We start from the raw sequence: 26163 nt of genomic DNA, 5'->3' as shown, positions 1-26163 counted from the left end.
ACGCCACGCGGCTCACCGGTGAGCCTCGAACAATACAATTTCCATTGTGTCTAGCGTCTCGGCGTTCAATGACTTAATAGTGCATTATGGGTAAAGGGTAGTGCACTCATCACTGCTTCTCTTAGGCAGGTCACAGGGTCAATAAAAACGGGGTCAACAATTTTTGAATTGCAGCATTTATTCACAAAAGTATAAATAAGTGATTTATTGCACTAGCTAGCTAAATAATACAACACATACTTATAACATAATGAGACAATAAAATTTTTCGGAATGTAAATTTTAAGTACAGCGACATAATTTCAAGGAAAGTCATTACTAATTTTAATAAATAGGAGGAAGAAATATAGCACCCGATAAGCTTCCATATCATATCATACACACGCTCACGACTGTCAATTTGTGTAATTTACAGAGGTGTGCCTGTAGATTTACTAAATTATCAATAATATTAGCTATGTTAAAAGTTACATGGGACTGGGAGTGTCTAAAGAAGACCACACCCAACTACTGTGTTGCCAGGAATTAAGATTAAAAATACTCAAACAGCGAAGAAAAAAATACAATGGACAGTACACAACTTTGAAGCCTCATAACAAACTCAATTAGCCCGTGACATAAAAAAGTAGTAGTAATTAATTAACTTTCAATGAGTCCGTTAGTTAAGTCGAATGTCATTGCAAAGTTATCGGATCCAAGTTTAATTTTAGCCAAGTTACTTGGCAGCGTCACTCTGAACTCTCGCCGTTTCTTTATACAGGGCGTCCCAGGCCGCTTGCTGTGTTTTGGACAACTTCGCGCCTTTCATATCTAAAACTTTATGGAACTCTGCAATAGTAGATTCTGGCAATAGTTGCACAAATTGAGCCACGAATCCTTCGCGATTCCCGTCTAACGGCGCCATTACTAGCTTCAGAATCATTTCGGCCTTCGTCATCAGCTTGATCACAACTTTGGTATACATCGCAGGCGCAGGCCGCTTCACTTCTGACCCAATAGATGGCAGCTCTAGCAACGCCGTTTTCAACATATGCGTATCTAACAACAACTGTTCAGAACCAACTGTGGAAATAGGCTTGCATTTGTAAATGTTTTGTATAAACTTTGGGATGAAGGAGTTGGCGAAACGGATGCAGAATTGCGTGAAGTACTTTCGGGAGGATGCTAAGTTGTCTCGGAGGTTCGGGACGGTGTTTTTGAGGTGCATGATGATTTGGGTGACGTAGGAACTCTGGTCGCCGACGTTGTCGAAGTTAAGCCAGGATATCTTCGTCATCGCCTGTAGGGCTGGCTCGCAGGCTAATTCCAGGTCTTGGACAAGCATTTGGATGCAGTTGTTGATCATTTTATGGAATAGGTCTTGTTCTGGAGTGAGGTCTATCTTGTCGGCGAGACCTGGCGCGACTTTTTCTTTCAGCTTCTGTTCCAGATGGATGGTGGTTTCGAGACAGTATTCCGATGTAGTGATGACGCTTGTAATTTTTGCTAACTCTTGCTTTGTGTACCTGGGGAAAGAAATGTTTTCTTAGATTTCATTGGTGGGAAATAGAAAGAAAGTAAGAAAAGAAAGAAAGAAACATTTATTGCCATGGACATCACAGAAGACAAGATGTAATTAATAGAAAAAAAAGCAAATAAGACATAGGTGACATATAACATACAATTAAAGTGAGAGTAAACTGAGCAGTGCCACCCTGTCGCACAGCGATGTCCATCGCAATGGGACCCCACTCAGCATATGCCGTGGCCCCCGGTGAGGGAGGCCACGACGCTGGTTTGCAGTGTGCCCCATGCCGAGTGGGTCACGGACACTAACCTATACTGCATAAAATATACATATACAATAAACATAAGAAATAGACATACTAAGAAGTGACGAATTGTAAATTCTTCTATTGTTACAAGGTTCTCAAGGTTGGATACGAGGCTAGAGCACAGAATAAGTAATAGTACAGGTACAGAAGGATTACTCCGCAAGACGATTTAAATAAATGCGAGTCTTGCTACGACGCGATACAGTGGAATTCAGCTCGCACAGCACTACGTACCTACAATTTTATTCACCTACAAGTTTTGTCTCTTTCTATCGCGTGCCTCTGAACTCTTCTTACGCTGTTAGGGTTGCTGTCTAGTGAAAAAATAATTAATCTACTTATTTGTAATGACCTACGTATGTAGGTAAGTATACATTCATTATGGTAAACCTTGGGAGAGGCCTTTGTCCAGCAGTGGACGTCATTTGGCTGAAACGAACGAACGCATTCTGAGCAGTAGTCATGGTAGGTTAGGTCCCTATACTATCCTAAGAATTATTGATTACCTACATGGCCAACATACCTTTCAGCATCTTTGGGAAGCGAAAAAAAAAGATAAATCCTGTAGATTACTTTTCGAATTTAAACACCCGAACGCCGCACAATACTTCTTTCTCTTTATGTCCATTTTTAAATAATACTTCGATCATAGAATTATAATCATACTACAACGCACGCCAGCGTCCTGACGAGCGCGCGCGTGACACTCGACTGATATAATACCCGCCGGCGGGGCGCTTCGCTGTAGGTAATTATCGGATGTACCGCGCGGAGTGAGCCAGGCCTGGCTAGAGGCATTAAACCTAGGGTTAGGGTTCCCCCCGTTTTTCCCCTAATCACCTCGTAGTCCCATTGTCTTCCTACTCACCTAGTGTCCCCCCTGTTGTGCCTCTCCGCCTTGTGTTACCCCTTCTGTCCCTCTAATAAGCTAGTGTTCCCCCTGTAGTCCCCCTATTCACCCAATATGCAGAAAATAGGCCTCCCCCAAATATTTCTATATTTCTGTCACACAGCACGCGCCCTGTCACACTACACGTTCCCTGTCACACTTCATGCTGCCTGTCACGCTTTGTCCCGCTCTCACTAGCACAAAGCGGTCCATAAAAGAGAGAAGATTGGCGTCCAGGCTGTGTATGTTTGAACCTTCAATAGGTCAACCGTACACCTTGTGGGTGGCCGTCTCACGCTGCGTTTTCTGCCCCATCAGCCGTCAGCTCTACGTCCTATGTGCCCTGCCCGTTGCCATTTCAACTTGCTAATCCTAGACTTTTAGTTCATTTACGGATCTCCTTACCTAGTGTTTCCCCCGTTGCTTCCTGAATCGTCTTTCAACAGTGTCTGCAGGTTGGACACCAGACTAGGAACGTTGGGTCCTAGGGCAGCCAGGGACAGGCCGGGAGTGGAGGCACACGGGAGTGTCGCCTGGAGTACCGAGGAGGCATACTGTGCAGTATACTACTCGCTTAATGTTCTACTACTTACCTGTTTTGCATTCTGTCACTTTGGCAACGTTATTGTTATCCAACATTCTGTGCATGTCGTGGCAACCTTTAAGGCAACACCTTAGCTTAATTTATTTATAAGGATACTGTGAATGTATGGTGTATGTTTTGTTGGTTGTCCTTAAATAAATAAATAAATACCTGTGTCCCCTAGTTGTCCCCATACTCACCTAGTATCCCCCAGCTGACCCACTCCTCACCTGGTGTCCCCCTACTCACTCAGTGTCCCCTCTTACTTAACTAGTGTCCCCTGTTGTCACTCTACTCACCTCGTATTCCCCCCGTTGCTCCCCGAATCATCCTTCAACAGTGTCTGCAAGTTTGACACCAGACTAGGAACGTTCGGTCCCAGGGCAGCCAGGGACAGGCCGGGCGCGGAGGCCCGCGGGAGCGCCGCCTGGAGCACCGAGGAGGCAGTATACTGCTCGCTTAATGTTCTACTACTTACCTGTGTCCTCCAGTTGTCCCTCTACTCACCTAGTGTCCTCCAGTTGACCCACTCCTCACATGTAGGCTGAGTGTGAGTTTTTAAAAAATGTATGAAAATTTTAGTTCTTGATCGTTTGCGCTAGGGGCGCTGTACAAACCGTAATACATGTGAGCGCGTTTGATGAAAACTCACACTCAGCCTTCTGGTGTCCCCCAGTTGTCCCCTTACTCACCTCGTATTCCCCCCGTTGCTTCCTGAGTCATCTTTCAACAGTGTCTGCAGGTTGGACACCAGACTAGGAACATTGGGTCCCAGGGCAGCCAGGGACAGGCCGGGAGTGGAGGCTCGCGGGAGCGCCGCCTGGAGTACCGAGGAGGCAGTATACTGCTCGCTTAATGTTCTACTACTTATCTGTCTCCCAGTTGACCCACTCCTCACTTGGTGTCCGCCTATTCACCCAGCGTCCCCTCTCTTACTACTTAACTAGTGTCCCCATAAGATTTTGACGGACGACGCCGCGAGCCGCCAGTCTGCTTGTGACCACAGCTGCAGCATAGCAGCCGAAACGTCAAGCCGTGAGTACATAATGTAACTCATTAATAAACGTCGCGTTAAAGCCCGTGTTTTACTATTTTAGTATCCCCATGTTGTCCCCAGGGCCTCACCTCGTATTCCCCCCGTTGCTTCCTGAGTCATCCTTCAACAGTGTCTGCAGGTTGGACACCAGACTAGGGACATTTGGTCCCAGGGCAGCCAAGGACAGGCTGGGCGCGGAAGCCCGCGGGAGCGCCGCCTGGAGTACCGAGGAGGCAGTATACTGCTCGCTTAATGTTCTACTACTTACCTGTGTCCTCCAGTTGACCCACTCCTCACTTGGTGTTCCCCTATTCACCCAGCGTCCCCTCTCTTACTACTTAACTAGTGTCCCCATAAGATTTTAACGGACGACGCCGCGAGCCGCCAGTCTGCAGCATAGCAGCCGAAACGTCAAGCCGTGAGTACATAATGTAACTCATTAATAAGCGTCGCGTTAAGGCCCGTGTTTTACTATTTTAGTGTCCCCATGTTGTCTCCAGGGCCTCACCTCGTATTCCCCCCGTTGCTCCCTGAATCGTCTTTCAACAGTGTCTGCAGGTTGGACACCAGACTAGGAACGTTCGGTCCCAGGGCAGCTAGGGACAGGCCGGGAGCGGAGGCCCGCGGGAGCGCCGCCTGGAGGACCGAGGAGGCAGTATACTACTCGCTTAATGTTCTACTACTTATCTGTGTCTCCCAGTTGACCCACTCCTCACTTGGTGTCCCCCTATTCACCCAGCGTCCCCTCTCTTACTACTTAACTAGTGTCCCCATAAGATTTTAACGGACGACGCCGCGAGCCGCCAGTCTGCTTGTGACCACGGCTGCAGCATAGCAGCCGAAACGTCACATAATGTAACTCATTAATAAACGTAGCGTTAAGGGCCGTGTTTTACTATTTTAGTGTCCCAATGTTGTCCCCAGGGCCTCACCTCGTATTCCCTCCGTTGCTTCCTGAATCGTCTTTCAGCAATGTCTGCAGGTTGGACACCAGACTGGGTACATTCGGTCCCAGGGCAGCCAGGGACAGGCCGGGAGTGGAGGCCCGCGGGAGCGCCGCCTGGAGGACTGACGAGGCATACTCTCGCAGGTACTTTTGGAACACCGTCGCCAGTTCTGGGGATGATGAATAATCAATTAAGAAAACTTTATTGAAAAAAATATTTGACAACTTTTAAGCTATATTTGTCCAACACTGAACTCTCAGCTTTATTAATTAATTACCTTGACAGGAGACATCGCATTAGACAGCATTAAAGGGTCTCATAAATAATTGTAGGTAACTTTTACAGGAGGGCGCTACTATCAATCACTACAAGGTTATTACTTCTGATTTTTGACACTTGACGTTTCAGAATCGTTTGTCTATGCCAGAAAACCGAGTGAGTTTCCAATTTTCTGTAAAATTTGATGTCACAAGACATTAATTGTCAAGTAAGTCGGTGTTTTTGTGACTACTGAATTTTAAGTAAGCAAAACCGCTGGCCTTCCTGCTACCTTCATGAGAGCGTTGATCCACCTTGTGGGTGGTACTACAATAGCGCTACGTAGAGGTACTACGCTGCCCCATCGGCCGTCAGTTCTGCGTACTAAGTGCCCTGCCCATTGCCACTTCAGCTTGATAATCCGCTACCAACCAGCCTTTGTGGAAATTATTACGGGAGAATTCAGCAGTGGACGTCCTATGGCTATGAAAACCGCAGTCAAAAGCTAGTATACCGAGCATGAGCTCCCCGGTGGTGAGGCGCGCGCACTGCACGAGGCACTTCTTGTAGAACAGGAACAGCTCGCCGCACGACGCGATCACCGCGCCCGCCTGGTGATGACCTGTGGTGATGATGATGAGACGCACCGAGCATGGGCTCCCCGGTGGTGAGCCGCGCGCACTGCACGAGGCACTTCTTGTAGAACAGGAACAGCTCGCCGCACGACGCGATCACCGCGCCCGCCTGGTGATGACCTGTGGTGATGATGATGAGACGCACCGAGCATGGGCTCCCCGGTGGTGAGCCGCGCGCACTGCACGAGGCACTTCTTGTAGAACAGGAACAGCTCGCCGCACGACGCGATCACCGCGCCCGCCTGGTGATGACCTGTGGTGATGATGATGAGACGCACCGAGCATGGGCTCCCCGGTGGTGAGCCGCGCGCACTGCACGAGGCACTTCTTGTAGAACAGGAACAGCTCGCCGCACGACGCGATCACCGCGCCCGCACCGCACCCTGCGCCTACTTCTGACGATCGGGCGTCCTGGGAACACAATAACTGTTGTTATGCTTCAACCACACCAAGGCGTGCAGTGGGCTGAGTGTGAGTTTACATCAAACGCGCTCACTAGTGAGAGCGTTTAAAAAATGTATGAAAAGGACATCATCCACGTTTCATATATTTTTGGTCCAAAATCAAAAGTGCCGGCCAACAAAAAAAAGTGCTGTATTCTAACAGAATACGTCTGCCTTAGCATTTGTTACTATGACACCAAAGCTGTAGCACCACTGTGCGTCGTAGTATTTGAGATCAAAGTCAGTCGTTTCATATATTTTTAGAACTCAAATACTACGATGCACAGTGGTGCTACAGCTTTGGTGCCATAGTAATCAGAATACAGCACTTTTATTTTTTGGCCGGCACTTTTGATTTTGCCATTTTGGACCAAAATGGATGATGTCCTTTAAGTTTTTGAACATTTCCCGCTAGGAGCGCTGTACAATCCGTCATACATTTAATGTCATTATTTGACGCGCTCACTGGTGAGTGCGTTTGATAAAAACTCACACTAGGCCCTCAGATCGCCATCACCGGCACAATCATGGCGTGATCAAAGGCCAATGATACACTCGGCATCAAATAAATCGCACCTCCCGCGACAAGCACTTATCAAACGTATGCATCCCCACTTCCCACCAACATTGGTACCATTTGAAAGCCTAGTTCTAAACTTCATTTCTTTAAAGGAAAGGTTTTTACCCCAAAAATGTGTCTTTACAAGGATCCAGAGTCACTTCTTCAAAAAATAGGTAGTTACGCTATAGCCATTTTTTATGACTATAAAACTGTTAAGTTGGGATTAATCGCTATCCATCTGTTAAAGAGGACACGTGAGATCTTTATTTGGTTTTATAACCATAAAAATTGGTCTAATTGATCCCAGAGGTGAGCCCAAAGTGAGGTCTATTTTCAAGTCACATTTATGGTATATGTTAATCATTTATTTAGAAATGAAATGTATTTTTCTCTAAGGATATTTATTCGGCTTTCAAATAACACCAATATTGTTGGGGTACCATAATTGTGTCAGAAGAAAATCTTTAAAGTTCGCGTCGCGGAAGGTGCGGTTTATTTGATGTTGAGTGTAGTTCGCGTGAACTGTCATAGGTCGTGTGACCTGTCATTGGCCTTTGATCGCGCCGGCGATGGCGATCTCCACGCGTTGGTGTTCTTAAAGCTTTACACACTCTCGTTGTCACAGTTCACACGCTCGATGTCTCGCTACAAACGTTTGATATTAGGGTATACACGCTCGATGTCACGGTACACACGCCCAATGTCACGCTACACATAGACGCGATCCCTGTCCCTGTCACACTTCACTTTCGATGTCACACTTCACTTTCACTGTCACACTGTACCCGCTCCCTGTCACTCTGTAAATGTTGCCTGTCACACAGCATGCTACACAGCATGCGCCCTAACACTACACGCTCCCAGTAACATATTCACCTGCACGAAGCGGTCCATAAAAGATCGTAGATTTGCATCCAAATTGTGTATGTAGAGTAGACCGAAAGGTATTCTCGGATAAAGTGTACCCCACGCATTTCGTGCCATACTGTTATAATCATCTGTCACAGTATGGACACTCCCTTTGGTTTGTCACACTTTACACTGTCTGTCATGCTGTACACCACACTCTCTGTCACTTTGTAAATTTTCCCTGTCACACAGCACGTTCCCTGTAACACACTTACCTGTAAAAATCGGTCTATAAAGGAGCGCAGATTGGCGTCCAAACTGTGTATTTAGAATGAGAGGTACGACTCGAAGCATTCACCGATGGAGCGCACCCACGGTGACGTCACACATTTCATGTCACGAAAATATTTATCAGTAACAGTATTGACATTCTCTGTCACGCTATACACGCTCCCTGTCACTCTGTACACGTTCCCACTCATATTGCGCGATCCCTGTCACACTAAACGCTCCTTGTCACTGTAAATGTTCCCTGTCACACTACACGTTCCCTGTAACACACTCACCTGTACAAATCGGTCCATAAAAGATCTTAAGTTTGCATCCAAGCTGTGTATGTAGAGCGAGAGATACGGCTCGAAGCATTCGCCGATGGAGCGTACCCACGGTGACGTCACGCCCGTCTCCGGCAAGTCACCCGCTTCTGAGGGCGTTTCGGATTCTGGGAACGCCTAGAAGATGAAAAAAATGGGTTTTAGAGTATATGAATTTATTGGTAGTGCCGGTACTTTTGAAGTTGTACTCACATCTTTGGAATCAGGGTCGAAAGTACCCTGCTTGTCCAATGCAGTTGGGTCTATGTTCTCCGCACCTAGATCCGTACCTGTAATAAATAATATTTACAAATTTTTGTTATACAGCAGAGCAGGCGCGCGAATATTCCTGTCTCCTGGCGAATACGCCTGGAATCTCGTGCTTTGTGATCACAACCACTGTTCGCCATGTTTACGCGATATATTGTCTTAGGTTTTTGTATGAAAAAAATTATAAATACAGGTCTGTTTCTTGAAGATTTGAAGAGCTTACCAGTAAACCTCTTATGCAGCAGCAGCTCGAAGTTATACGTCTTCTGCACGGCGTACAGTAGTAGCTTGACGTCTAACTCGTTGCGCCGCGCTGCGAGGATATTGCTCAGTTCCGTTTTCGTGATCTAAGGAGAAATAAAATGAAAATAATCATCTTGATTGAATTTAGGAAAATAAGTTTTTTTTTTGATCAGATGAGATTTGAGATGCAAGCTAAGAACTTTCTCATTGTGGATAATAAAACAATCCTTTCAGTGTCAAACTATACACACTATCATGCAGTATACGATCCCTGTCACACTTTACACGTTCGCTGTCACACTGCATGTTCCCTGTCACACTGCATGTTCCCTGTCACACTGCACGTTCCTTGTCACATTGCACGTCACCTTTACACGTGCCAAATATACTATAGCTCGCTTCACCTCGCATGTAGCTGTTACATACCTATTTGTGGCATGTCAACAGATTTGATAATGTAGGTGTAGCTTAGTGGATGAAACAGTCACTGTCACCCAGCCGTGGTAGTGGGTTTAAGTCTCTGGGTGGTGGCGCCAGGTGGGCGGGAACACGGCGCCAAGTGAGTCCTCAGCTCGAGTGCGACCACCAGCCGCCCTGCTGCGACACTACCCGCGCTCGCTGAGGCGCCAGGCGGGCGGGAACTCGGCGCCAAGTGAGTCCTCAGCTCGAGTGCGACCACCAGCCAGCTGCTGCGACACTACCCGCGCACCATACATAGGGGAACCAGACGCAGGTTAGCGTACCATCCCTATATTGTTGACATTCCACCAGCTCGCACTAAGCGTTTCGATGACTCTTTTATAATGCGAACAGCTAGGGACTGGAATTCGCTGCCTGCTGCTGTCTTTTCCTGAGACTATAATCCGGGCCTCTTCAAGGCGAGAGTGAATAGGGACTTACAGGGCAGATATGTACCATCCTAGACTGCATCCCACTTAACATCAGGTGCGATTGTGGTCAAATAACTGCTCATAAGAAGGCTCAAGGTCACCCAAAGGGTGATGGAGCGGGCCATGCTTGTAGTTTCCCAGCGTGATCGAATCAGAAACGAGGAGATCCGCAGGAGAACCAAAGTGACCGACATAGCTCGCAGAATTGCTAAAATCAAGTGGCAGTGGGCGGGGCACATAGCTCGTAGAGACGATGGCCGTTGGGGCAGAAAAGTTCAAGTGGCGACCACGGGCTGGAAGACGTAGCGTGGGCAGGCCTCCTACTAGGTGGACCGACGATCTGGTAAAGGTCGCGGGAACTGCCTTGTTATGCATAAAAAAAACCTTGCAGAACTGGTGCGCGATGCGCTCGCTAAGGCGCCAGGCAGGCGGGAACACGGCGCCAAGTGAGTCCTCGAAGGCCAGTAAGTGCCGCTTGAGCCACGCATAGCGCCGCTCGATGTGCGTCAGCCACGCGCACTCCTGCTCCGCCGAGAATAGGTGCTGGTACTCCTGCGGAGAGAGACAACGGAGATTACTTCTAAAGCCCGGTCAGTGAGCACGTAGAATTTTGTCCAATGACCCCAAGCTACCCATCCTTATCGCTCGCGCGTAATTATATTGCTGTCGCGACTATGCGACGGGTGGCCGCAGTGAGTATGCGAGCGCGACAGCAATATAATTACGCGCGAGTGATAAGGATGGGTAGCTTGGGGTCATTGGACAAAATTCTACGTGCTCACAGACCAGACTATACTCTACACGTGGTACAAACGAACTCCTCCTATGTTCTTCTGATTAATTTCGTTGCGGGTCCAATGACAGTTTAACTTTCCCTCGACACAAACTTGACCTTCACTGGTTGGGTTGTTGGCGGTCAAGCTGTAGATCCTGGCTACACAGGAGTTGCAGTGGTGGGAACGAGAGGTGGGAATAGTCCCGTACTCTACACGTGGCTGTCATAAGAAGCGGTTAAAGGCGGAGGTTTGCGCCGCGACAGACTGAAGACAGGTAAAAGTCGCGGTCTGCCGTCTCATGTTTATCTCTTTCACGGCGCAAACTATCGCCTTATGAGACAATTATGCAAACATCAGGCCTCCACAAACTGTCTGGTCAGGGTGTAGAATCTTGCTTTAGCCTTTGGTAAATAAAAGAAAATGGGGCAGCAAAGTTCTGGAATGGAGGCCGCGTACCGGAAAACGCAGCGTGGGACGTCCACCTACAAGGTGGACCGACGACATCGTAAAGGTAGCAAGGAAGCGCTGGACGCAAGCCGCTAAAAATCGATCAACGTGGAAAGCATTGGGGGAGGCCTATGTTCAGCAGTGGACGTCCTATGGCTGACATGATGATGACGATGATGAAATAAAAGACGGTCACACTCCTGCAGTGAACAAGTGAACTGACGACAGTTGTGCTAGCGTTCTTCTCCCCCCACCAAGTACCATTCAACAGAAAACGGTTCAGGACCTGCGATATTAGCCATCACCGGCAGTGTTTGAAAATCCCAAGGCTTCGACCGGGTACTTGTATAACCACTTGAGTCCTACCTAGTTCAGCCAGTGGTGGTCCGGTCATGACGGAATGGCGGCCAGTAGGCCTGTTATGCGCGCCGCGATAAGCGGTTATCACGCCATTTTATCGATTTTGCCCATACCTTTTGACGTCGATAAAGTATATAAGATAAGATAACCGCCCCTGTGGTCTAGTGGTAAGACCACCTGCTTCAGACGCAGAGGTCCCGGGTTCGATTCCCAGTGGGGGCAGATTTTTCTGTTCGGTTTGGTTGGTGGTAGGGCTTGTTCTAAGTCCGCCTGGCTAGCTACTACCATCTTACCTGTTCGCCATAACAACAATGTTAACAGCATTGTTGTTTTCCGGCAGTTAGAGGTAAGATAGCCAGTTCCTCCGTGGTTGAGGATTCCGGGTGAAGCTCGCTTCCACCTTCGGCCTGATCGTCACTTACCATCAGGTGAGATACAGGCCAAGAGCTACCTCGTTGTGGATATAAAAAAACCTTTTTTTGGCGCCTGAACGAACATACCTGCAGTTGCACGCCGATGAACCACGTGAGCAGCTCGCGGCGCACGCGCGCGTCCAGCACGTCTAACACGCCGCAAGCTTCCGCCAATGTTCGTGTTGGCACCGTGCTCGCGCTGCCGCCTGCACGCGAATATGCTCTTTATTCACATCACAACACAATCTATTCTAAAAGTCTCTAAAGCACATCTAACACGCCGCACGCCTCCGCCAATGTTCGCGTCGGCACCGTGCTCGCGCTGCCGCCTGCACGCGAATATGCTCTTTATTCACATCACAATGTAGTCTAAAAAAAGTCTCTAAAGTCCGGTCGCCGAGCAGATAGAATTCCGTCCAATGACCCCAAGCTACCCATCCTTATCGCTCACGCATAATTATAAATTGCTGTCGCGCTCGCACACTCGATGGGTAGCTTGGGGTCATTGGACGAAATTCTATGTGCTCGGCGACCGGAGTTTAATAACAATGTAGACTATAGTCTGATCCGTGAGCACATAGAATTCCGTCCAATGACCCCAAGCTACCCATCCTTATCGCTCACGCATAATTATAAATTGCTGTCGCACTCCCACACTCACTGCGGCCGCCCGTCGCAGAGTCTCGACAGCGAGTGATAAGGAGCTTGGGGTCATTGGACAAATTCTATGTGCTCGGCGAACGGACATTAGTAACAATGTAGACTATAGTCTGGTCCGTGAACACGTAGAATTTTGTCCAATGACCCCTAGCTACCCATCCTTATCGCTCGCGCGTAATTATGTTGCTATCGCGCTCGCACACTCACTACGGGTGCCAGTCGCCCAGTCGCGACAGAAATATAATTACGCGCGAGCGATAAGGATGGGTAGCTAACCCCTAGCTACCCATCCTTATCGCTCGCGCGGATTTTGGACAAAATTCTACGTGCTCACGGACCGGGCTTTACAATGTGACTAGCCAATGTTTAAGTCCCAAAAAGTATCTTGAGAAGGATCGCTTCCTCACTGTCAAGATTAGCCACATTACGAGTAAATTCTCAAAACATTGCTCCTGACAACTTTACCACCGCGAGGTAAAAGCGTACAACACCATCTAGCAGCGAGCAGTTCAAAACGTGTGTAACTGAATGACACATTAGCAACTCTAAAGTACGATGCCCATTGACCGGCGCGCATCGGAGCGCGTCGGAGCGCACTTACACGGCCATAAAGAAAATAGTATTTTATTAACAGTTCTTAGGACTACAATTTCACCGGGATACCATGGCGGCGCAACCAGTCGCCGCTACCAACAAAATGTATGCAGCTTTGCGCAACCAAACGGACACCAGGTGAGTAACTCTCTATAGAGCAGTACGGCTAGCACTTTCGAGATCGAATCGTTTGCGTATTCGAATCGCCATCAAAAAATTAAGTACGAAAATTACAACAGCGCCCTTGTGAACGTGTCGTAAAGTGAACTTGGTATGAGAAATGGTTGCACGAAACTTATTTTGAGAGTCAAAATTGTCACGTTATCGTTTAATTCGAAGGCTGAGTATCAAATTTTGTCGAATACGCAAACGATTCGAAGACGAAAGTTGTTCATGCTAAAGGTACTGTATACATTTTGTTGGTAGCCGGCGACTGGTTGCGCCGCCATGGTGTCCCGGTGAAATATAGCCCTTAGAGTCGTAATTGCTTAGAACTGCTTAACTGACATTTTGATCCGGACGGATGCGCGAGCATGCGTCGGTAGCCGGTCGGCTCCGAGCGTATTCCAGCGGATACGTGCGTATTCCACCGCATTTTTACGCTGCGCTGCGCGCCGACTGGTGCCGGTCAATGGGAATCCTGCTTTAGGCTTGATTTCTAACATTATTTCTGACTAGCGGCCGCCCGCGACTTCGTACGCGTGGATCCCGTTTTACCCCCTTCATCTATCTTACGCGGTTTAGATTTTTTCATACAAGTGTTTTTTCCCGCGAACTCCCATTCCCGTGGGAATTTTGCAATATCCTGTTGTAACTAAGCTTTAAGTTTACTAAGGTACCTGCATGCTAAATTTCAAGCGTCTAACTTAAGCGGTTTAGATTTTTCATACAAAAGGATTTTCCCGCCAATTCCCATTCCCGTGGGAATTCCTAAGTAGCCTATAACCTGCCCAGGAGTATGAAAAATAATTGTACCAAGTTTCGTTAAAATCCGTCCAGTAGTTTTTGTTTCTATAAGGAACATACAGACAGACAGACAGACAAAAAATTTACTGATTGCATTTTTGGCATCAGTATCGATCACTAATCACCCCCTGATAGTTATTTTGAAAATATATTTCATGTACAGAATTGACCTCTCTACAGATTTATTATAAGTATAGATGAACATGAAATAGGCAGTACGAGTGCAATAGTTACCGGTGAAGGCCTGCTTGAAGTCGGCGAGTATTTGCGCGGCGAGCTGCGCGCGCGTGGCGTGCACGCGCTCGCGCAGCGCGCTCAGCTCGCGGATCGAGCGGTACGCCTCGAAGTGCTGCAGCACCTGCCGCCATATACGACAAACTGGTAGGTAAAACATTGTATAATTTACAGCACAAAAATTGCAACTGTACCTATATCGCATAGAAATATGTAAACTCTCATTCAACAAAAAGAAGTTGGCAAATTTCGAGGGCTGTTAACGTGTTCCAATGAAAAATTCAGACCGAAAATATGCATATCGCTTTGTTGGGCCGCAAAAAGAGAGATCTTTTATTTTACAAAAGGTAACGCACAATGACGTATGCATTTATATTCATGAATACAATGTTTCATAAGGGTGTTTTTAATATCATGCGGATTTCATCATAGACGCGGGATTGCCTGCATGTGTGACACCCGCAAGTGTCATTTTCATACGCGTACGTTATACAATAAAAACATTTCACTGTCTTCAAAAAGGAGGAGGTAAGCCGAGGCCAGTGCCAACGTGGCGAGGGTCATAAAACACGAGATTGGCAACGTTTAAAGCCCGGTCTGTGAGCATGTAGAATTTTACATACAAGAATTTTACGGCGCCCGCACACTCTGCGGGCGCCCGTCGCACAGTCGCGACAGCAATATAATTACGCGCGAGCGATAAGGTTGGGTAGCTTGGGGTCATTGTACAAAATTCTACGTGCTCGGCGACCGGACTTTACCTCCATGATAGCCTGCATGGGCAGTAGGCATGGAACATTTCATGAATAGCAGATGAAAAATCATATGAAATGAATTTCATTAATCACACCTGCTATTTTTCTTCACATAGACTGCTATAATTTCACAGTCAACGGAATCACGAATCACATGAATTTCATTCATTCATTCGAGCGAAGTCTGTGAGCGCAGCTCTGCGAAGCGACCGAGCGAGTAAGAAGGAATGATTTGATCATGTGCGTGTTAGAAAAGGACAAGAGATGTGATGACGGACGAAACTTGGCATTTTAAATATGAACTTTAAACTCAAAGGTGTAAGGTTAAGATTTCCTTGTCAGATGAAATGAATGATTTTTCACTAGTCGCGCGGTTATTGACTGTTGCATACATACTGTGCTGTGAAACCGTTTGGTTTTTGTTGTGCGACATAAAATGAAACAGATATTGTTACATTTCATGTTTTAGCTAATTAGCAATCGTTCATCATAATTCATACTTCATTAAAAGTAGCACATTATAATTATAAAAGAGCTACATTAAAACACTGCGAATAAAAATCATTGCCTGTGAAATTTCGCATGTGAAATCATATGAAAAAAAATCATCATTTCATAAAATGAAAATGAATGAAAAATAGCAATCATTTCCATGCCTAATGGGCAGCGCCAGCTCCTTGTACTGTTTGGCGAGCGTCATGCTCCGCAGCGAGCGTCATGCTCCGCGCTCGGCGACCGGACTTTACCTCCATGATAGCCTGCATAGGCAGCACCAGCTCCTTGTACTGTTTGGCGAGCGTCATGCTCCGCAGCGAGCGTCATGCTCCGCAGCGAGCGTCATGCTCCGCGCTCGGCGACCGGACTTTACCTCCATGATAGCCTGCATAGGCAGCACCAGCTCCTTGTACTGTTTGGCGAGCGTCATGCTCCGCAGCGAGCGTCATGCTCCGCGCTCGGCGACCGGACTTTACCTCCATGATAGCCTGCATAGGCAGCACCAGCTCCTTGTACTGTTTGGCGAGCGTCATGCTCCGCAGCGAGCGTCATGCTCCGCAGCGAGCGTCATGCTCCGCGCTCGGCGACCGGACTTTACCTCCATGATAGCCTGCATAGGCAGCACCAGCTCCTTGTACTGTTTGGCGAGCGTCATGCTCCGCAGCGAGCGTCATGCTCCGCGCTTGGCGACCGGACTTTACCTCCATGATAGCCTGCATGGGCAGCACCAGCTCCTTGTACTGTTTGGCGAGCGTCATGCTCCGCAGCGAGCGTCATGCTCCGCAGCGAGCGTCATGCTCCGCGCTTGGCGACCGGACTTTACCTCCATGATAGCCTGCATGGGCAGCACCAGCTCCTTGTACTGTTTGGCGAGCGTCATGCTCCGCAGCGAGCGTCATGCTCCGCAGCGAGCGTCATGCTCCGCGCTCGGCGACCGGACTTTACCTCCATGATAGCCTGCATAGGCAGCACCAGCTCCTTGTACTGTTTGGCGAGCGTCATGCTCCGCAGCGAGCGTCATGCTCCGCAGCGAGCGTCATGCTCCGCAGCGAGCGTCATGCTCCGCGCTCGGCGACCGGACTTTACCTCCATGATAGCCTGCATAGGCAGCACCAGCTCCTTGTACTGTTTGGCGAGCGTCATGCTCCGCAGCGAGCGTCATGCTCCGCGCTCGGCGACCGGACTTTACCTCCATGATAGCCTGCATGGGCAGCACCAGCTCCTTGTACTGTTTGGCGAGCGTCATGCTCCGCAGCGAGCGTCATGCTCCGCAGCGAGCGTCATGCTCCGCGCTTGGCGACCGGACTTTACCTCCATGATAGCCTGCATGGGCAGCACCAGCTCCTTGTACTGTTTGGCGAGCGTCATGCTCCGCAGCGAGCGTCATGCTCCGCAGCGAGCGTCATGCTCCGCGCTTGGCGACCGGACTTTACCTCCATGATAGCCTGCATGGGCAGCACCAGCTCCTTGTACTGTTTGGCGAGCGTCATGCTCCGCAGCGAGCGTCATGCTCCGCAGCGAGCGTCATGCTCCGCGCTCGGCGACCGGACTTTACCTCCATGATAGCCTGCATGGGCAGCACCAGCTCCTTGTACTGTTTGGCGAGCGTCATGCTCCGCAGCGAGCGTCATGCTCCGCGCTTGGCGACGGGACTTTACCTCCATGATTGCTTGCATAGGCAGCACCAGTTCCTTGTACTGTTTGGCGAGCGTCATGCTCCGCAGCGAGCGTCATGCTCCGCGCTTGGCGACCGGACTTTACCTCCATGATTGCTTGCATAGGCAGCACCAGTTCCTTGTACTGTTTGGCGAGCGTCATGCTCCGCAGCGAGTCAGCGCCGCCGACAAGCATATGAAGGTGGTTCAGCGCGGTGATAGCAGCTGTCAGGTTCCACTTGGCGCAGTCCAGCTGCTTGATCTCCGCTGTGATCTCGCGGACCATGCTCTCGCTTCGTTCGGCTTTCTTGTTTATGTCTGCTACCTGGTGGGGATAAGTTAAGATATAGTTGCTGTTGGAATACTCTCCGATATTCCAGCAGCAGCTTTAAGTTCCCACTTTAGGGATACTCTCAACCAAATTAACTGAATTTGAAACTAAAAGCAACAGGACTCAATATTTTTTCAGTGTCCCAGTGCCAAAATTTGACAATGCAGATTTTGGTTTACATTTTCATTTCATTACATACATGGTTTACATATTTCAACCATATAAATCAGACTTACGGTTAAAAAGAGCTAACCGACTCAAATATTTGGTCAAATTAGTCCTGCAATGGGTAGTGTTTTCACTATTTACTGATTATGCAACATAGAAAGGTTCATTGTTCACAGCTGGACAAAGAAGGGTTTGTTAGTTTGTTCGTTCGTTTCAGCCGAAAGACGTCCACTGCTGGACAAAGGCCAAAGAAGGGTAACGGGTTAATATTGACTATAGAATAACTAGATACTCAACAATGCATTTTTCAAAGTCCGTACCTGCAGAGCCAACTCTCCGATGCAGCGTTGTGCATCAAGTAATGCCTTCTGTCCTGCCTCCCTTTGCTCAGCTTGAGCACGCACCAGGCGCCTGATGTCATGTTCCACGCCTAGAAGTAGGAAGTTAAAACGTTTAATATACTTGTCATGAGTTCTTCATGCTCGCAATCAAAATCTTATTGCTATGAGATTATTTACCTGAAAGCCTAAATTCGCATCTCGCTGCGGCGCTCTCCACTCCAGACAGAGACTGCTCTGTCGGGAACACTCTGTTGATGTACGCCACAGCATCGAACTGAGAACAAATTAGGTAACTGACATCAAAAAGGGGACCAAAACACACACTTGGAAAAACCACATTCTGGTGCATTCAAAAGATGTTGGAGGTACGTGTCATGTATTTAACAATAATTTTCGTTTTTAGAAAGCGTTTTTAACTAGAAGGTACTCAAAAAACGTCGTAATTTTAGGTAAATAACAGAAAATGGGACCAACTTCGTCGCTGTCGAATTGCTCAGTTCCTCCCATCAACTCCTCGATGCGGCTCATCACAGAGCTTGGCAGATTGATCTGCACCTCTGGACCGCTATCTTTATCGTCAAGAATGTCCGTGGAATCCATTTTTCAAATAAATTTCAGCACAAAAACAACACAAATTTCACGAAATCATGACTGAACTGTCAATGTCAACTTGTGACAGCTGATTGCAAATTAAAAAAAATGATAAAATGTTGCCATTATTGGAATAATTTAGCTGAGCTATGTCCGAACTCACTTGTGAGCAAAAAAAATTTGACGTATGGACGCGTTTCCACTACCCACAGCAAAGTTGTGGTTTCCGCTTCCGTTAGTGCAACGCAAATTTTAAAAATCTTTTTATCTGTCTTTTTTCGTGAAATTCAAGGACTGTGTATTTGAACAAATTAATAAATATCTATTCATAAATAGTGACTTTTCTCGAAACGTTAACTCAGCATTTTAGCACCGCTGCGTTATGGGCCGTTATTAAAAGTTTACCTAGGGTACAGTGCATACCGCGGAGCCTATTGAATTGAAAGGCTCATGATGGCCTCATAAAAAGGTCTTGAAGAATCAAGTTTGGTCAATATGATCAAAACATTGTCCAATGCTTAACAGTCGTCAGTGATAGTCTCGTGTCGTCTCGGACTCTGGAAACGCGCGCTCTACAGCCAACTTGCGACTGCTCGCGGTGTGCGACGATCGTGTCTTGTTTTTTAGTCAACCGCAGCACCCGCCGACTTGCTGTCGTGTCGAAAAAATGTTCAACCTCGGTCCCTCGCACGCGTAAACCAGTGTTCAATTTAGTTAATTGTAAACAGTGTAAGTGCAGTGACACGACAATGGCTCGTCTCACCGAAGAGATGGTTATCGCTCGTTCGAAACAGTCGGATTTGTCTGCGATCAAAAAGTTGAACTGCTGGTGAGTTGAACTATTCTTTGTCCTATCACGATTTTGCTGGTGTAACTAATCTCTCAGCGAGGTATTCATGCCATTTTAGTCCAAAAGAAAGTTGGCCTTTGGTAATTTTGTGATATTACATTCTTCCTACAAGATCTTAGTAGATACAGCTACTGTGTTATTACTGCAGTTATTATACTTAGTTTGCAGCGATCAGCCAACCATAACAAATAACTGAAGCAGTTCTTGCGTGGTTTTGTCGTTGGTGTCACATTTCCACAAGTTTTTATTGATATTGAGACTATATTCTATAAGTTAGCTTGATATGTATCACATGTAAAGTGGAGATTGTAAACAAACCCATTTTTTATAATAGAAACTTGTTTGCTTTGCAGTGTGACTATCTTAGTAAGTATGTAATAGTTGTTTAATTAATTATTACCAGCGTAATTAACTTTTTTATTTCTAGAAAGTTCTTTAGAGATTTTTTTTAATGTACAAAATTATTACAATATCAAACATATTTTTGTTTAAATGTATACCAGATGCTTCTATTGACTTTTACATTGAATCTGGATTTACTGGGAAACTTATCTTACAATGTTCCTTGCATCAAAACCTTATTTATTACATTATTTAGGTATTCATACACAATTTAAGAATGAAACTAAGTTATCAATGTTATACTAGTTAAATATTAAGTTATTGTCAAGTTATTATCAAATAAACTAAAGTAGGTATGTTAAATGAACTCTAACATACATAAAGACAGTACTTTACTAAGTGCAATGCTCTTTCTAATAAGATTCCAGTAAGCTCCGTTTGATGCGATAATTCTTTTACCGGAGCTACCAATCCCTAGTGAGTCACTGTTATTGTAAGTCTTGTGTTTTTTGTTTGTTTGTGTTGTTGCAATGACTCAAATTATCAGAAATGGCAGTATTTTCAACCGACTTCAAAAAAGGAGGAGGTTCTCAATTCGACCCGTATGTTTTTTTTTTTTTTTTTTTTTCTATGTTTGTTACGCGATAACTCCGCCAATTATGAACCGATTTGAACAAATCTTTTTTCGGCGTATAGGTAATACCTCAAGGGTGGTCCCATTTAAATTTAATAATAGAAAAAACAACCCCCAAGGGTGGAAAATTGGGGATGAACTTTTTTATACGCAATATCTCCGCCGATTATAAATCAATTTGAACGATTATTTTTTTGTTGAATAGGTATTATCAAAAGGGTGGTTTCATGCGAATTTGAAGAAAATATTTCACCCCTAAGGGTGGAAAATTGGGGATGAACTTTTTTATAAGCAATATTTTTAATTTTTAGTTTTTTTTTGTGTTCACGCATTTGAAGTCGGTTTTATTTTTTTAAAAAGGTAATATTATGTCAATAAGGTTGCAGGTTTATTACAATTTGATTAAATGAAATCAACAACAATAAAGTTACGTTTGACAAAAGTTCAAGAATGAATTGACTGAATATGTAGGTATTTCCAAATTTAGATTATCTTATCATGGCAACAGAAAAAATGTCTAAGATATATTAATTTATAGTTTGTCACAGTGTGCATTTTTAATTTTAAAAGTTGGGAGGGGAAAAAATTGCATGTGGTTCATTCTTTATCTACAGCCCCACCAAATAAATAAACTAAATGTTACTATGATACTAATAACACATTTAACAAACATGTACATTATCAAGACTCAAGTTAGCAAAAGGGTCATTCCATCGTTTCGGGTGTTACGTTCGTACACACATATTCAACAATTTCATGTATTTTGAAATAGTATTTTAATAATATTAGTGCCTTAATCTGTCCGTTTTTAGTTGTTTTATCTAAATAATAAAGTTTGTACAGCTTAGAATGTAGGATAACGAAAATATGAGTCGAAAAGTGTGCGTTTCGGGCGTTACGAGATTTTGCCTCTATGTTCTGACTGTTGCTGCATTTACTCGAAATTTAGCGAATTTTCTTAAGAAATCATACCTAAAACTTACAGGACTTCTAAAGTATGAAATTTACAAACCATGTAACATACAATCACTGTTAAATAAAACGTTTTACTATTTTTTTATAAATTTTTTCTTTGTTTCGGGTGTTACAATGGTTCTGTTTCGGGTGTTACGAGTACGAAAAGTCAACGCGTTTTATCGATAAAATCGGTGTTTTATTAGTTTCTAGGTACTTCGAAATAAGGAGTACAACAAATAAACACAAATAGAGCGAATTCTGGTTTAAAATTACGAAGCAGCTTTTTTTAAAAAATAGGGGAGAGGGGGGCAGCTTTGAACAATTTTTATACTTTATTAAATATCTTCCAAATTTGAACGATTTCATTATTTTTTTCTTCCTAGATAGAGGTCATGGTTATCACACAACAAAATAATGATGTTCTTCTTAATTATTCATGAACGCTTATTAAGATATTTAGATTTTTGCACAGACCTGTAAACGTTCCAAACTGCCCCGTAGTCGGGGCAGCCTTGAACACGCCTGGGGCAGTTTTGAATTAGTATTTTTTTCAATGAAATAAAACTGAATATTTATGAATGTGTATTTTTAAAATAATTAATAAACAAAATTTTAAATGATCAGTGTCATTTGGGATCAATTTAACATGTTTATTTTATTTTACATCACTCTGTACAAAGTAACACAAAACTTAGGGATATTATTAAAAAAAAGTAAATATAAGATATATCAATTAACTAAATACTAATAAACTTTCTGTTTAATGACACATCAAAGACAAAACTGCATAATTTAAAAAATATCAATCAACTACTAAAACTAGCTTTTGCCCGGACTTCAACCAGCTTGAAATTTTATCTGTCACAGTAAAGCAATCTGCTTATTTTTTATGTAAAAACCTTCTACGAAGTATTAGAAAACTTAAGGTTTCATAATACCACTTAAAAAAGAAAATTGATAAAGTTCAAAGGTGCCCCAACCATTTCGTTCAAAGCTGCCCCATGGGTATATTTCCAGAAAAAAACATAAATTTAATAACGGAACATACTTTTATATCGCAATTTCTTATCAAATCTACATTGAAACTATTTAAACTTCCATATAGTAAACAAACCACTCACTATTTTATAAAACTACGTCCACAAAATCCTTAGAACCAAAATAAAAAAGTGCGAAATTGGCAGTCAAAAACAAAAAACCACTTTTGCCGGTTAACCTACAGTTAGATATTAAAAATGAGATGTGACGGCTATGCGCATCAGTGCTGGCAATATAAATTATTATTTATACCATTGTAGCCTAAACCAGTGATTTTTAAATTCATTTGTTCTAAGCTGCCCCTGTCCAAAGCTGCCCCCCTCTCCCCTATACAAAGTTCAAGTTTAATTTTTCCTCAGAATATAGCTTTTTCTATTGTTTTTGGCTTGAAATAGCATTACTTTAATTTCTAATTACGATATTTATTGGAAATGTCAAACATCGACACTTTTTAGCAGTACCTTAATTTTAGTGTAAAGTCGACTTTTCAAAAAAGTCTTAAATTGAGAAATATGACTCCTTTTCCGATGCCAGCGCTAGTGGGAGGTCAAAGGAGCCTCACAGTAATACTTTTTCACTTCTCCAAGCAATATACACACATTATCGACATAGAAATAAAAATGTAATACCCGAAACGTTTCGGGTGTTACAGTTTTTAATCAAGAAAGAAACATACTAAATTAGTATCATACTCAGATATTAGTTAGTATTTGAAATCATTACTACCATGACCTTACTTTTACCAAATATTGTTACTCTAATCCATGTGTAAGGTACAATAATAAAATAAATACCTGTTTTTCTGTTTCGGGTGTTACATCGCCGAAGTAACAAGAAAACACACTTAAAACTTGATGATTATCAATTTTTTTGGGACTATGACGCTATCTACCAATACTATGATAAATACCCTCAAATCATATAGTGGCAAAACGTTTCACAGATTGATAGTTTTTTTTAAATCGTATTACCAATAAATTAGAGAGAAAATGATCATTCAGACAGTTGACTTAAGTATAGACTTAGAAGACTAATAACTTAAAAATTACTTGTTTCTTTCAGTTTTTTTTTGTTGCACATTATAATTTGGAATGTTTACTTTCAAAATTCATCAGATTTAATGCGAAAAGAACATATTTAGTTTTTCACCCTCGGTAACATTTGTCATGGAATGACCCAAAACAGGCCTTTTTCAGCCCATTCAAATCACTCAGCAAAACTTTGGAGAACCCAGAAGAGGCTATTAAAGGCCAAAGTAGACTCGAACTGAAACAGAAGCGACTGCCGGTCGGCTGAACGAAAGACAAGTCGCACGCGATTGTAACGCGCACGCGATCAATATGCACGTGGGAAGGAATGAGAATACATTCGATGGACTAGATTGGCTTTTGAATTATAGGTCAGCTCAGTCAGCAAGGCGGGAGTGAAGAGCTGATTGGGATCTTAAGAAATAACAAAGACCTAAAGTCTCTATCCATCCATGCATGAGTGACTTAAAGTCCTTAGCTAACTACTCACTATATAAGGTGTTATTTTTTGTACTGATCATACTTTACCAACGCATCTAATAAAATCATACAAATACAACCCAAGTGTTTTTAAAAAAAAATTCAGGCTAGTTTTTGTTTTTACTTTTCCTAACAAAAAAAAGATATTATTTTTACAACCATCCTGTCTTCACTCACTGCCTCTCTCTCTTTCTTTACTCATTTCATTCATACGAGTTCGAACAATGGCCGCGCGCATTCATTCAACGTTCACACACATAAAGGTTAGATTACACTAAACCTACGTTACCAAAAATTATCACTCGTGAGTATGTACGATGTTACGTCATGTTAATAGGTACTACGCGCTGGGAGAAACAAAATCTAGCTACATAAGTAGGTAAATAAGTGTATTTTCATTAGTGTAATAGCGGGGGACTTTTCCAACGAACCGAGGCGAATCATCCGCGTTAAACTAGAAATTTAAAAAAGGATAGAAATTGGAATTCAATATCTACGGTTTCGTAATGCCTACGCAATTTATTTAGAGACGTAATAAAAAATTGATAGGTACATACCTATTACTACTTCGCTTCGCTTCAGTGGAAATGCACCCTAATATTGAATATGAATGTGTTGTAAATAAAACTCACTGATCAATTTTCCTGGTTTTAATTCCTAAATTATGATTTGCCATCACACTTTAGATTCATTGATTTTACTTATTCACACATTTACCTATTTTGAATGTTGTTATTTAAAGTTCCTAGGTTATTATTACACTAATCACAATACATTTTGAACGTCAAGCCTTTGTTGAATGTTCACGTAAACACTGTCTTGCACTGTCTAATCTAGCCACGATCGAATTGAGGTAATGCTTTCGGGCTGCACACTTGCTTGCTGTTCACTAGACACCACGTCGGATGTTGTATTCACAATTCGCGCATTAACTTTTTTACGGAAAAAGTCCCTTTCGCGTAAACAAGCACTCATCTGTCCAAATCACACTGTAGGTATGTACCTAGGTAGACTTCCGCAATAACCATCGATAGAACTAGGTCGCGGTCGTGGCCCTCTGGCAACAACTCCTTGATAAGGCATTCCGTATTTCTACGCAAAAGCCGCCGTCTGCGGCGCTCGCATCTGGGTACCGCCAGCACTGTGCCGGTGATTGAAATTGAAATCCAGAACTTCGTCCTCGAAGCGCACGGAATCTCGTCAAGTCAGGATACGGCTGCGCTCCCTGAAGCGCTGCGCGGCTCCAAACAAGCAAGGTGTGAAGGTTTTCGACTCGTCAATGTTTCTCGTCGGCCAGTTAGTGTGCCCGAAACATAATTTCACCTGCGTTTTGTTATTGATCAAGCGCGGCATTGTAATAAACCACACATACACTGCAATACGTTTGGGCGCATTGGACGGACTGGGACGATTATTTATGTTGTTGCGCTCCCGCATGCCGATCGGCGGCTCGGCGCGGGCTGTGGGCGCGGAGCGACTGGCAGCGATATCAATATGGCCGACTCACGCGGCGCGGCACGTGGCAGTGGTCGTTGCCCTCGGCCGGCTACTACGATAGTGCGTACAAACGAATACTCACCGCGCTCAAAGGATGATTTATTTTTTATTTTTTTCGAAACATTCTTTGTCGTTTTACTCGAAAACTAGCCTGAATTTTTTTTAAAAAACACTTGGGTTGTATTTGTATGATTTTATTAGATGCGTTGGTAAAGTATGATCAGTACAAAAAATAACACCTTATATACTTCGTCATTATGTTCCTAAATGTAGGGGACTCTGCCTAAAGAAATCTGGTTTGCCCCCTGGCTCAGAAGGGTAGGCTAGTGCCCTATCGTCTGTATCAATAAACCATTGGTAGGCTGCCAAAAAAGCAAATGAGATGCAAGCTTCAACCAAACCAACGAGTGCAGATCGCCATCGCCGACGCGATCGTAGGTCTATCATTGGTCGCGCGTTCTGTCATTGGCTGTCCTGTCAGGCCTGGCTCACTCCGCGCGGTACATCCGATAATTACCTACAGCGAAGCGCCCCGCCGG

At 44.6% G+C, this 26163-nt stretch overlaps 2 protein-coding genes across 2 annotated transcripts in view; one reads left to right on the top strand and one right to left on the bottom strand.

Annotated features, from left to right (window-relative positions):
* Positions 1-157: 157 nt before the first annotated feature.
* LOC135084761 (vacuolar protein sorting-associated protein 53 homolog) lies at positions 158-18871 on the bottom strand. The gene is made up of 14 exons (XM_063979500.1): positions 18682-18871; positions 18385-18481; positions 18187-18296; positions 17371-17692; positions 15964-16034; positions 14463-14586; positions 12096-12214; positions 10397-10564; positions 9103-9226; positions 8823-8899; positions 8583-8747; positions 6308-6521; positions 5255-5438; positions 158-1505 (listed from the first exon to the last, which is right to left on the bottom strand). The coding sequence occupies exons 1-14, from the start codon at positions 18805-18807 to the stop codon at positions 716-718; spliced, it is 2691 nt and encodes an 896-aa protein (XP_063835570.1). The 5' UTR covers positions 18808-18871; the 3' UTR covers positions 158-715.
* A 515-nt stretch (positions 18872-19386) lies between these two features.
* Positions 19387-26163, top strand: part of LOC135085080 (uncharacterized) — an 80858-nt gene continuing 74081 nt past the window's right edge. The window contains exon 1 of the mRNA XM_063979856.1: positions 19387-19627. Within this exon, the coding sequence (XP_063835926.1) occupies positions 19548-19627 (80 nt within the window). The 5' untranslated portion in view covers positions 19387-19547. The remainder of the gene's footprint in view (positions 19628-26163) is intronic.

Source organism: Ostrinia nubilalis, chromosome 27, assembly GCF_963855985.1.
Source record: "Ostrinia nubilalis chromosome 27, ilOstNubi1.1, whole genome shotgun sequence".
Taxonomy (NCBI): Eukaryota; Metazoa; Arthropoda; class Insecta; order Lepidoptera; family Crambidae; genus Ostrinia; species Ostrinia nubilalis.
Note: the sequence above shows the minus strand (reverse complement) of the source record. Positions and strands in the feature narration are given on the sequence as shown.